Source organism: Musa acuminata, chromosome BXJ3-5 (assembly GCF_036884655.1).
Source record: "Musa acuminata AAA Group cultivar baxijiao chromosome BXJ3-5, Cavendish_Baxijiao_AAA, whole genome shotgun sequence".
NCBI lineage: Eukaryota > Viridiplantae > Streptophyta > Magnoliopsida > Zingiberales > Musaceae > Musa > Musa acuminata.
The window spans coordinates 44,286,080-44,299,861 of NC_088353.1; the positions used below are offsets into that span (position 1 = coordinate 44,286,080).

The following is a 13,782-nucleotide window of genomic DNA, read 5'->3' on the forward strand; positions in this document are numbered from 1 at the left end:
AAAGCGTTGCACGAAAATAATATATGACATCAAAAGAATATATGACCAATCATGCTCATCCGTATCTCCGGATCTCTTCAGCAAATTCAGTGTCCTCTTTAATCTGATCGAGAAATGCTACCTGCTATCAGTATGAAATACACAGCCTCGTCGCTAAAGAAGCAGAAAGTACACAAGGAGATGTGCAGATTGCTCTGAATGAAGAAATTAGTTATTTTGTTCGGTGATAAATGATACTATAAAAAAGTGATTTGGAGAGGCTTGCTTTCAAGCCAACATCCACTATGTAAAATCATAATTACTTAAAACAAAAACAAAATGGTAGGACCAGCTACATGCAACCTCCCGGGAAATGAATTAATCCATGAGCTTGTATCTCTTCTCTTGAACACCGATGACCCCCATTTGTATCTCAATTATTGTGTGAAGTGGTACCTGCACGGGTATAAAAAAAAAAAATTTAACTAGTCTAAACCTAGTCTGAACTTCAATGCAAAAGTATAACCACGGATGCTTCATGTGTTTCAGAAAGTTTAATGAAAACCACTTACTTCAATGTGAGGAATTTCTTTCAATGGTCGGTCAGCAAAATATGAATATAATGCTCTCAACACAGCCTATAAGATAGGAGTATCTGAGAAACCAGCACTTTCCAAGTAAAACCATCCATAAGCATAGACAATTAAGCCTTCGTGCAAATTACCTGGTGAGAAATGACGACAACTGGTGCACGTTGTCGTTCAAGCTCAATAATTACGGGTTCCAACCTGAGCATGAAAGATTGTCAATGCACACATTTAACATATGATTATCTGTTGAAAGCACATAGCAAACAAAAAATTTAATCAAATTAGATCAGTAGAGCAAACCTTTGAATGACATCCAAGTATGACTCCCCACGAGGGTATCGATATCTGAGCTTGTCCTTCTTACGTGATCTGAATTTTAACATGGAAGAAGTTACAAGACATTCAAACAAGTGCATAAAAATAAAAAAAGAAGTGATAAGTGAGTCAACTGGTTTTCTTTTAAGTGAAAGGAAACTGTCTCTGAAGGTATCGGTTATAATGAAGAAAGAGGTGAAAAAATGAGTGATGAGTTGAACTTGATTTCACATATTCTGTGAAGAAAAACTCGATTTCAATAAAAAATGGAAGTCGATTTTGTGGTGTACTAGGACTCTACTCTCTAACTTCAACCATCTAAGGGATTTTTCCACCATCTTACTCCTACTTGGCACTAAAAGAAGGCAGACCAATGCAAAAGGCTCCCCCACTGGTAGTCAGTATATGCTTCCCCATGAGCGGAGGGATTGTTTCTTTGATGCTGTCAATGGAACCCAGGCCACAAAGATATAACTTTACTATAATGCAAGGCTCTCCCTCTAATACCTAGCGGTGTTGATTTGTCATATGAAGCACGTCAACACAGGGAGAGCCATCCAAAACCACACTAGAGCTTGATTGCATATGGGGTTCAAATCAAGCCTTCAGATTTCACACTACTTTTTTTTGTGGCCCAAGATCATATCTGACTTCAGTTCATGCTGATTATACTCGGGACATTGAAACTTGTCAGTTCATATGATGCATACTCATATTCCTCAGGCATGTTTTTCTTTATTTCTTCGTAAGTCATTCCATCACATACTCCGGCATTTATCTCTTCAAGGGCACGCCATTGTATCTATAAGTAATAACAATAACATTAAACTGATCACATTTTGAGCAAGTGAGATGAAAAGAACGCACAGTACTTTAAGTTAAAATCCAAGCATCAGAAGATACCTTTGGGAATCCGACAATTGGACTTGCAGTTAATATAGTTCTTTGAAGTGTGCTAGTCCATATCTAAGACATTTGAAGAAAGAAAAGGACTTATATGAATAAGATAGAGCAACAAGCTATGTGACTATTCATCTAACTACATGGTTCCAAAAGTGGAAATTGTTAGACACATCATAGGAAACATGAAACTAATGGATCCATGACGTCATTCACAGAACAAAAATGAATAACTTTTTAAGAGATGAACAGTTGCTTCTTGCAGAGGAATTTAATGCCTTAGAATTCTAATATGATCTCAAATAAATAATGTTGTATGATCGTATCTTTAATTTCATCTAAAAATTGATGACAGATCATATTAATATATTTTTTACCTGAATAAATTTTATTAGTTTAGCAGGTATTTTACAAATGTCATAAGTTGTCAAATGACTATTTTACCTAATCCTACATCAGTTACCCATATCATCAAAGAAAGAAAAAGAAAGTCAGCTAAAAGACAAGGAAAAAGTTAAAGCTTGATAGAAACCAACAATAGCTACGAACAAAGAAGCAATTCAGAAAGTTAAGCAATATAAAGGTTCAGGTAGGAAAAAAATCTAACTATGCTGAATGAGAAAAGAATGTGCACTAAAGTCCACAAATGATTTTCTTACAGAAGCTGTCCTCTCAGACTTCAGTCTCTTCTCAACAAAATTTGCAAGTTTCTTTGAATAAAGTTCACCGGCTTCACTGCTCAAAAGTTGAAACAAATCAAATTCACAGCCCTTTATCTTGAAGAACAAAAGTTTGAAGAAGATCGTGCATAAAGTACATGATCGAATGTCTGAGTGCTACAATATCTACAAACTAGAGTTGATCCTTATGCACATAGCTACAAGCATATAATTTCGTAACTTGTCTCTGGGTCAAATATGAATAACATACAATTATTATAAACAACGTGAGCAGACGATCAAAATAACATTATAAATTTACAATATTTCTTATAATGAATAGAAATGCAAGAACGAACATATGGTTGAGCACTTCTTATCAGAGACACATTATTTAATAGAACTATTACCATATCATGATCATAGGCACTGCAACATGAAAAGTACAACCTTCTAGGCAAAGATTTCTGCACACACCAAGATCAAGGCTGACCAGAGATAGTTGATATGTACAAAATGTTGTTATTTTTTCATTGTAAATAACAAAATAATAGAAAAGTTCACTTTTCATTAAGATGCAAGAGTTCGTTGACTAATACCACCAGGACGTCTAACACAGAAGATGCTTTATTAAGCATGTAATTTCAAGATTAAAATTCTAAATACAGTAGATTTGGCAATATTAAAAAGCTCAAGAGAGCAAACCTTAAAACTGCATCACCTCCAATTCTTCCTCTAACATTATCTCGACTTTCACCATGCCGTGTAAGGAGAATAGGCCGGGGTGTTAGATGAGTATTCACCTGCAATTTAAGTCTGGATACCATGACACTTGACAATGGCTTTTCTAAAAAATTGTAACTATTGTTGGTTACTCATGACTTTTAAAAATATTAAAAAATGGTTTAAGTTTGGTATATGGGTGGTTTAGGCATACTCCTGTACTTAATTCTATGACATTGTCAACTTATACAAAACACAAAATAATGAACATAACTTCAACATTTTGGGTGGGTCATTCCCTTCCTCCTCTCACATATAGATAGAGAATACATATTGTCAGCGGCAGACAGTTTTGTACATTGCTATAACCATAATATTAACAAAGAGCAGATGATGTTTGAACCATCAATTCTATGGAAAAAAGAATGAACAAATTGTGTATGATACAATTTAGATATTCGCATATGTACCAGGAAGAAGACAATTCGGCCAGGAAGATAACCACTGATGTTGTTAACCTGAATAAAAGATTCAAGTCATCAGGGAATGATGGTCAACTAAAAATTTAAAAAATATAATTAAATTTCAATCGAAAATAAAAACCTTAGTATATTACACCAAAGTTGAGCGATAATGAAAACATTATTAGAAACGCATAAAAGTCATTCACCCAAGATGTACTGTCTGTGAGGCTTACAACTTTTTGGTATACAACATTACCCAAACCAAGTATACACTGATGGAGCTTGTTAAATACTAATCAATTTAGGTAAAAATACAGCTATAAGTTACAGTGTCTCTTGCTAATGCCGACAATCTAAAATGGCTAAGATTTTGTCCTTCGCATGGGCTATTGCCAATGGTCTTTGGAAAGAGCATTATTTTCCCTTGCAATTTTATGATGGATGGTGAGCAATTTAGTCATTTTAAGGTAAAATAGAATTTTAAATATGTCAAGCAATATCATTAATGTGGGTGACCATGCCGAGGCAGGTACCATCAGAGCTGGCACCTTGCGACTGATGGATCTGTTTGTTCGAAGCAATGACAACCACATGCTTTGAAGCCTAATGTTCACTGGCATAATATGTTGTTGTGATAAACCAATCCTTAAACCGAAAAAAAGGGTGTAACTCAGGTAAAGGGAAATATATCTAAGCAACACAAAATGATAACAAAAATAAGAGAAAGGAGAACTATATATAACTCACTTGTATCTGCCCACCTTGTCCACTGACCATGTCAATCATTTTGATATAAGAACCCTCTTCCACTGGTTCATATGCCTATAAACGAGTATATATCATCCATTTTGGATTTAACGAGCATATGAACAAAAAGATGCTACCTGCTAAATGTAGGTAGAACAAAGGGTATTTGCTTGGGAACCTTTTCATAATTGGCTAAGCGTTCTTTAAAGTCTAGCATTCCAGCTTGAAAATCTGGTCTGCAGAGTAATAACGGAACCCATTTAATCTGAGGCATATGGACATAAATCTACCTAAAAAAAAATGTAAAACACTCACTCTTCTGCATAATCAGGGCTTTGTTGAATTTTCAGCCGTATATTTCTTTCTATTATATGTTCATCATTGCAAATTGTTTCCAAAAATATGATCTGCAACACAGATTTGAGCAATCAAATAAAAATCAATTTAATATATTTTATTAGAAGACAGAAAAAGTAATATAAATTATAAAGTACAAAGCTTGTGAAGGATATATATATATATATATATATATATATATATATATATATATATATATATATATATATATATATATATATATATATTCTCTTCGTTTTAAAAACCACATATGATTGGTGAAATGAAAGGATCAAGAATTGTCGAAATGGTGAAAAAAGCCTTCTGGTTATAAGTTCCAATAGAATATATTCACCCTGTCATTAGTGAAAATGAAAAATAAAAAAGAAAACTACATAGAAATGAAAGAACAAACACATTATTTGCATTGAGAAACAGGTCAACAACAATAATTTAACTGCATTGGCTTCTGTATAAGCTCTAATCACCAGGATGAAAAAAATTCTCAATTGGGAACCAGGCAAACCTTGTTGATGCCATTATCAATCATCATATATAGTACTGGCATGTTAATGCAAGGGGCATGGAAAATAAAAATTGAAGTTGGAATAATCTGTACATACAAATGAGAAAATCAAAAAATCAGTATTTACCTTGAAAATGGTAGATTGAGAATTAATTATACACGATGATGGAAGATAGATTTATGAACTGCAGGGCCCATGATGGCAACAAGCTAGTTGATATACACCATCCTTGTTTATGATGTTACAATGACATACATGCCGGATATATTATGAATTCTTTCTAAGAGCTGAGGTCCTTCACAGTTCACATTTAAAGATTTCAAAGCAATGCCTAAAATCTACCAAGATTTAAATCATGTCAACTATACAACTATCACTTTTAAGATACCTAGCATTTGACAAGCAACTTAAATTAGGATATAAGAGAAATAAACTGATTTTTAAGTTGAACATAAGAATATCACCAGAAATGCCAAATGCACATGCTAAAAGTTATAAGATAAGGCCAGATTTAATTCTTGTGAATATCCAATGAGAACTTCAATCTTTGTAGCTCAAGGTTCTTCCTTGGCAAGAGCAAATTTTGACCCCTAGAAGCAGAGGTCAAATATGAAAACTCAAGAGGGCAGAAGTAATGATGACAGCAAGAGTAGCAGACAAACAGTACCTTACATTTTCCTTCAGCCATTTTCATGAGCATATTTCTTCGTTTTCTGGTGCTATTTGTGGCATCAAAAATACCAACCTATAGTACAACCAGAAACATAAGAGCCAATTATCCCACTGCCACTTTATCACTATAACAAGTAACACTATACCTGACCTCCTTCCTGCATCCAGGCTATCATATCCTCCATGGCTAAAGCAGCAACCTAGAGACATTGAATAACAGGAAGGTACACAGGCAAAGTAAGTCATGTAGTTGAAGTTATTTGCTTCAGCAAAAAGTTCGATAAAGTTAGGGGAGATTTCTCTACAACCGGTATATACACTCAAGCTTGTCGGATCAAAAGTGCAACTAAAAGGCTATATACAGCAATAAGATAATTTAATTATTGGTACACCAATCTTAAATTTTTAGCTGAAATATTTGAAAGCAAAACCACAAGCATATGGGACAACATTTGAATAAGTTCAGTACTGTTGTAACCAGATAGTGAAAATTAAACAAGCAGCAGCTTGGATCGCTTGTTGCTAACCTCATTGCGAGCCTCCAAACCTTCAGGATTGTCCCCACGAAAAAAATCAGCAGACTGCATAATGAATCGTTCTAATTTATAAAGCATCACGGAGAAAAAGAATATGAACAAATTTTGAGAGGAAAAATGGTACTAAATGACAAACCTGAAAATCAGATCAGACAATTAAATCGAATTTAAACTTCAGGGCAAAACTATTATCGATATTAGTTGAACATAGAAATAAATTTTATCGGGCATATTAACATCTTTCAAATAAATACCCATGGTGGATCATGTAGCACAAGTCAAGTTCCACCTAATTGAATAGTACCACGCAAGCAGATCTGAAAATAACATCAAGAATGACAAGAAAATCATCATCACGCTACAATGAAATTCAACTAAGTAAATCATCACCATGTTAGTATTTTAATTTACTCAATTTTGGTGAAAAGGATCATAAGTTTTCCCTTTAATATAAGAAATCATGTCATATCACATAACACAGGCCGAAACTTGATGACCTGTAACCTATATCAATATTGAGTCATGCATGTCTATGACCATGCATAGATAAAGACTGGCAAGACTATTAACAAATAGGAGAAAGATAAACTCTTTTCTGCTGCTGCTTGATCACCCAAAACAGTGGTTTACTTCAAATCTGACTATACCAGCAGTAAGCACAATGGATGTAACTTATCCAATTAAAATTTTCTGATACAGATTGGCAAGACTATCAATGAATTTCAGAATAAAAAATGAAAAATATCAACCAATTTTAGGAGCATGGAAACAGGAATGTCGTTTTGCTAGACCCCTGTTTCTGGTGGTCTGGTCTGCCCATATAGAAAAAAGGCATTTGCTTGTGTGCCTCTGCCCTAATCACATCTCGCATTCATGAAGGACCAGTGCGAAATCCTATAGAGCACGCCATCGTCACCTACCAGGTACGTCTTCTCTTCCACTTCCTCTTATACCTCCTTCCTCTTCTTCCTTCTCGTTCCTCTTCCTCCACTACCTCCTCTCCTTCTTACTCTTTCTCATTCCTCCTCTTCCTTCACTACCTACCAGGTACAGCACTCATGCAGGACCCATTGATAAAAAGTTTGATAAAATAATAGTTCTACTGAAAAGACATAATGTTAATTGTGAAATATAAGATTTCTAATTTAAAAGTTATATGGTTTAATATATATATATATATATATATATATATATATAAGCTCTTTTTTCTAAGCCCAATCAAAACAAAGGCAACCAAGACCAAGAAGCAAATCACCAAATTATTTGGCCAGGGAAGAAAGATAAAACTTAAGCATAAATACCTAGTCAACTTCACTATTGGAAAATATTATATCCATAACTGAAACAGCAGCAACACCTTAGTTATCAAATGCATGTTTATAATTGTTCCGCAAGATAAAGCTACCAAATATATACTGGAAGGAAAGGCAGATCCAAATGCAATAAACATGGCAAATAATTTTATATGAGCCTTGTATTATGTGAAAAATGCCTTGATAAACATTTAAAAGTAGACCACCACTCATTTACTGTACCTGATTTGTTCCAAGCTTAAGGCGGCGATACTGTTAGCCAAGTAACACAACACAAGCAGTTAGTATTATAAACTGGATCAACAATAAATTTAATTGGCTTTGTGAACAGGCAGTATGTAAAAAGTTACAGTCTTCACCTTTCCAACATTGAAATGCTTGGTTTCATGACCTAACCATCGCAGGTATCTAGTGAGTTTGGCTGCAGTGAAGGTTTTTCCCCGGGCTGGCAGACCAACCTGTAGCATCACAACATAACAAATAGAACAAAGTATTGGCAATAGCAATTAAAGAACAAATATTAACCGTACATGAATGGTGAAAGCTGAAAGAGGTGCTGCATATAACCATAAGTTATAGGATAAATAGCTTTAACTAAATTAAACTGGTGGCTCCATGTCATTGAATGCATAACAAATAGTTTCAATAAAATGTAAACAAGGATGTGATGGCTTGAGTTTTATATATTCGTTTTGTGCATTTGTCAATATTCAGTCACCTAAATGATATTGTATACCGTGAATATGGAGAATACATGAAACAGCATACACTGTTTAAGCAAATACTTCCACAGTAAAAGAAAATAAGTTTCATTTTATATGTCATTACCAACACAATGGCCAACCTACTATCCTCCTTTGGTCCAAGCATCTGATCAGCAACAGCTGCGGCTGCAACTGCTCCAGCTGCGGCTGGCATGCCCTTCTACCAATTAATAAAAAAGATATGTAAAAACATCAGATGTGTAGTAAAATAAGCAGCAGTGTCTTCTGGACTAGAGGAAAAACAAATTTTAACATGTCTATATTCTGTAGAGAACTGTTTGATCGAATAGTTAAAAGAAATTCATGAAAAACAATTAAAGAGTTTTTCTACTGCTTAATTAAAGCATCACAATAAAAGAACTCTGAGATTCATTCCCACAAGACATTATCCTGGTGGTCTGTGGTTCAACTTTCCAAGACAATGTGCTTGGGCACCCCCCTTGCACAGGGCAGCATCATTAAAATTCACATCTTGCTGTTTGTGTGTGTGTTTGTTGATAGTGTAACAAATTCTTACTGTAGGACAGCACGCAGCCATTGGACTACTTTGATAGATAAACAGCAAATTAAGTTGTCTGCAATCAAGAAAAGAAAGAAAAAGAAATAATAAATGGACACTATAATTACAGTAAAGGCACTCACCTAGAGTAGGCTTTTACAGATCAAAATGAAAAATGAGCTAAAGGGAACAAATGGATGAACTAATCGTAAACAGAACTGTTAGGTACAACCAATAGAATCATGCAGGAAACTGACAGTTGATATTTTTTGCAAATGACCAGTCAACAAGAAGATTCTGTCTGCTTGAACAAACCTTTGTTTCAGAGTCCAACTTGAGATCAAATGTGAATGCACCTGCACTAGCTGATTTAACAAGTCTAGGGGAGCCAACACCCCTATCGACAAAGAGTCCTTTTTGACCATCTTGCTTTGGCAATGGTGAAAATGTGCCAACTGACTTTGACTCAACCATACCAGGAGCTGGAGGACATTTGGGATGATCTGAGTCTGGATCCAAGACTGTAGTATCCAGATCCTGAGCAAGCATACAGGAGAATGATAGTTGTTACCAGCAATAAGGTGAAAGTACATGTCGACGTCAAGCATATTATCAAGCAGAATATCTATGTAACGGAGGCAATTAAAAGCTTGCAAATGAGAAAAAGGTTGACGTAAGAGGAAAACAAAATTTGATCAAGATCATCAAAATATCAAAAAAACAAGTAATAATAACTGGACAGTGCATCATAAATAAATTAAACAATATTTTTGCACTTGACCTATGACAAGAAAGCCAATGGAAGCAATAATGTGCAATTATAAATACAGGCTATAAATTTATTTAAGCTGTTTAGGTTTCTGATGCAAGACCTCAGAACTACAAGAAGAGTTGCAAGCAAGTACCTTACAGCTAATAGAATAGTCAAGTGAAAAGACACCAGCTTTACTTGAGCCATATGAACTACCACTTAGGGCATCATTCTTAGAGAAAATTCCAGCAGTAGGCAATGATCTTGGTGTCTCTGTCAAATTAGCTGCATAAACAACACCAGCACTAGCAGATGGTGCTGGAACAACATAATGTTCTAAATCAAGCTCCAAAGGAGATGCTGGCCCAATCTGCTGGGAAAGATGACAAATATGAAAATTGCAGCAATGAAAAAACATTCACAATCAGCATATAGCAGAAATTAGACAAGGTTGAAAATAACAGGGTTAGACTCTATTTAAGGTTTGAGAGACCCAAATGCAGTGTCCATACAGAAATGACTATAATCACTACTAAGCAGGACGAATTGTAAGTCTTACAATTTCTAGTTTTCCACTCGGCAATTGCTTTTTCTCCCTATAAAAGATATCACATTGTAAACGATATTATCATAAACATCCAAGCCCTTTGCCAGTGCATTGTTTCGTTGAATAGCAAGGTCACGAGTCAAAACCAGTCTCCATGAAGATCATTCACAAAAAATATTCTGTCAACAAAAGGTGCCTAGAAACTCAGCTCATGCCTAGCGGTCATAATAGGTACATGTCCAGAAGCCTTCCATCTATAAGACTTCTTATTTCTTATTCATTCATCATCTACAATTTACATACATTTTGCTTATTGTTCTACTAGGTATCCCAGTTCTACCCTCATCACTTTTCTGCCTTACAAACTGAGAAACTCGCATATGCACCTGACCTGATTTTCATGCCTGTATCAGAGCAATGCTACTATCAACTTAACATCAACGTTCTAAAGATCAAACGGTGTCGCCATACTACATATAATCAAATAAAGTTGTTGTGAAGCTGCAGAAAGAAACTTTCATACAAGCAAGTTCTAATGTTTTCTTTTGAGTGAATTACATTCTACATACCCAATGAATGTCTCGACAACCTTTTAGCTGAAGAGACTTACCGTTCTACTGCATAATCCTACAAATATGATGTTCTAAAAAGATAAGCAAAAGGCATCAATCTCGACCCTGCAAGTTCCAGGAGTACCTCCAAACCCGTATTTGGCGCCACATTAATACTGACATCCGGAATCCCTCGCACCCTTGACGGCTGGAGATTCTCCTGATAGGCCCGCCAACTGGCGGCAAGATCAAACGGGGACACAATGTCGGCCTTGATGAACACCTTATACTCGAGAACCTCTTCGTCCCCACCTATCTTGAACAGCGCCGACCTGGCGTCGCCCTCCTCCAGCGTCCCTCCCGTAAGCAGCCGGCTCGGCCCCTCCTCCACCACGCACGGCGCGTTACTGTACTTGGGCTTCAACAAGAACTTGAAGTCCAGCGTCTCTAAACAACAAGAAAAAGCCCACGCGACAAAACAAACGCAATAAGAAAACATGATCGCGGAGGCAATCGGATCCAAGAATCGAGGGGGAGGCTCGCTCATACCGTGATCGGGTGACACGACGAAGCTGAGCTCCCACATCGAAGCCGACTCGCGCGCCATCGAGAGCTGAGGCGTCAATCCAACGTCAAGATGCGTCAAAATTGATCGAGAAAGAGAGGAGGGGGATCAATGATCTTACGGCTTTGGAGAAGTCCCAAGATCCTGTGATGGGAACGGAGCCGTAGACGTGGGGGATGAGGTCGCGTCGGATCTTGAAGTTCTCCATCTTGAGGGAGACGTAGAGCTGGCCCTCGCGGCCGCCATGGCAGCTGCCGGAATTCTTCGATGCGCTCGTACCCATCGCAGGAACGCCTTCGGCTCGGGGGAGGGAGAGATAGGGCGGCGAAGGGTTTGGGTGGAGGAGATTAGGATATAGGAGGAGAGGAGCGGGCGCGACGGACGAAAAGAAGTGGAGAAGCGGCAGGGGGGAGATCGTGAACCAGACGGCGTTGTCATCTACTGGATCGGTTGAGTCGGGCCCACCGAAGGGAACGGGAGAAGCGTGAGGGCCATTTGGGCGTCGCACTGGGCGCGTGCCTAGATATTATTTATTTGCGAGTGAGCAATCTAGTCAGAGCCACCTGCGAACGCATTTAATTTTGAACGGTAGATATGAGAAGCACATGCAGATTCCACGGCTCCTATGAGACATAGATAAAGAAGGAAACCGCGCAAGAAGGGCAGGTGGCCTGCGGTCCGACGTGTTAGGTCGCATGCGCTTGTGACATAAACCAGCACAAGAGGACAGTTGTAATAAACATGTCTAGTCACCGGTCCTTTCTTTTTATTTAGTACGATATTAGCAGCCCTACGACAAATAATTTTGTGAATTTTGTATTTACTTTTAATACTTAACTTAGTTTAATAGGTGAAGTGTTAATAGAATGTCAAAATTAGTAATATTATAAAAAAAAGAAAAAAGAAAAAGAGCACACCTAAGAATAAATTTTATAGTACCACTTTTGGAATCATGTTGTTAGTAAAATCCTAGGAATAATGTCATATGTGATCGAAATACTAAGAACATGTAATTGAGGAGGTGTTAGTCACGACATACTATAGTGTCGATCAAGATGCACAAAGTATCGATGAAGTATCAGTTACATGATAACGAGGTATCGACTATATCATTTTTTTTATCAAATTTAATTTTTAAAATCTTAAATTATTATAAATTTTAATATAATCCTCAAGATATTTATTTTTAAAATAATCAATAATCATAATTAGAAGTTATTAATTAGAATTTATTAGATGAATTCTAAAGGAAGTATGTTCTAAATATCTAGAGGGATATAATCATTTCCAAACATATATATATATATATATATATATATATATATATAAAATAGGAAAGAGAATTAAAAATAAAATACATAAAAATGACTCATCATGACCAATATTTTATCAATAATAATGGGGATATATATTCTAGAATTTATCAAATATTATAATATTAAAAAAGTTATAATCAATTTTTTCATTAAGGAATCAACTAATGACTTATTAGTAAACCTGAATCAGTCTTTATATACTAGAATGCACTAATTGTATGTTGTAATGAAGTCTAAATATTATTAATAATTATTATAAAATTAAGTTTATTGTATTTTTCTAATTAAAATTATCAAATTTGAATTGGGATAATATTCGATCAAAATTTGAGTTTGACCAAAACACAAAAAAAAAAAGGAATACGTGTGATAGCATATAGGGAGGAAGAGAGGAAGATCACTTGGTGGCTGGTGCTTTGGAAGCCCAGCAGATAAAGAGATGGGCGTCGATGTCTATCCCCCTCATGTTTCATGCATAGTGATAAGCTCTATAAATAAACTCAGTTACATCAACGTGTCCGGAGAATTACGGTACAGTGTGGGATGCCCCTCTGTGCTATATCACCTGATGCGGAGCAGTCGCAATGGCGAAATAGAACCACATGGTGTAAATACTTCAATCTTGTGTCAGAAGATGGTGTGGAATGCTTCGATCTTGTTCTTACAGTCATTCTGAACATTTTCGATCATTAACGTAGTTGTTTTCCCTGGTTGAAGAGAACCGAGTTCCTGCAGTTCATCTGAAGTGTCGTTTAATTGGCTTCCTTGTTCTGCAATGCATGCATGCATGCATGCATGGGATACATCTGTCATCAACCTATCTTCCAGGTTCGTTTGCTGTCAATACCCAACTACCTTCTTCTTCCTCCGCATCTGTGCCTTCTGCTCCGCTCACCGAACCCCTTCTCCCGTGAGAGAGAGAGAGAGAAAGTACTTATACTGTAAAAGATGAACGATTACGAGGAAGAAAAAAAGCTGAAGCCTTCGTAACTTTGTTGTCGAGGGGGCTGCAATCTACTGATGAAGCT

General features: G+C 36.3%; 1 protein-coding gene across 5 annotated transcripts; it reads right to left on the bottom strand.

The window, feature by feature from the left end:
• Nucleotides 1-169: 169 nt before the first annotated feature.
• Nucleotides 170-11,891, bottom strand: LOC103986188 (6-phosphofructo-2-kinase/fructose-2,6-bisphosphatase). Of its 5 annotated transcripts, none has more exons than XM_065152735.1 (23): nt 11,560-11,891; nt 11,423-11,486; nt 11,019-11,320; nt 9,930-10,148; nt 9,340-9,561; nt 8,590-8,682; nt 8,121-8,219; nt 7,984-8,013; nt 6,440-6,493; nt 6,059-6,112; nt 5,908-5,985; nt 4,693-4,784; nt 4,556-4,613; nt 4,378-4,452; nt 3,637-3,684; nt 3,149-3,246; nt 2,444-2,519; nt 1,788-1,850; nt 1,595-1,686; nt 870-938; nt 704-767; nt 552-617; nt 170-435 (listed from the first exon to the last, which is right to left on the bottom strand). In XM_065152735.1, the coding sequence occupies exons 1-23, from the start codon at nt 11,719-11,721 to the stop codon at nt 358-360; spliced, it is 2,256 nt and encodes a 751-aa protein (XP_065008807.1). In that variant the 5' UTR covers nt 11,722-11,891; the 3' UTR covers nt 170-357. The 5 variants fall into 5 exon arrangements, 3 of the variants coding, with proteins under 3 accessions (XP_065008807.1, XP_009402388.1, XP_009402390.1); XM_009404113.3 differs by having other exon boundaries at nt 8,590-8,685; nt 11,560-11,888; XM_009404115.3 differs by having other exon boundaries at nt 8,590-8,685; nt 9,930-10,145; nt 11,560-11,885.
• Nucleotides 11,892-13,782: the final 1,891 nt, after the last annotated feature.

Bases quoted from the DNA above. Each gene is read 5' to 3' on its own strand.
- LOC103986188 (XM_009404113.3), bottom strand. From the start codon at position 11,721: ATGGGTACGAGCGCATCGAAGAATTCCGGCAGCTGCCATGGCGGCCGC. The intron at 11,487-11,559 runs GTAAGATCATTG...TTGACGCCTCAG, and splicing joins CTTGGGACTTCTCCAAAGCC to CTCTCGATGGCGCGCGAGTC. The intron at 939-1,594 runs GTATGCATCATA...GTTAAAATTCAG, and splicing joins AACATGCCTGAGGAATATGA to ATCACGTAAGAAGGACAAGC.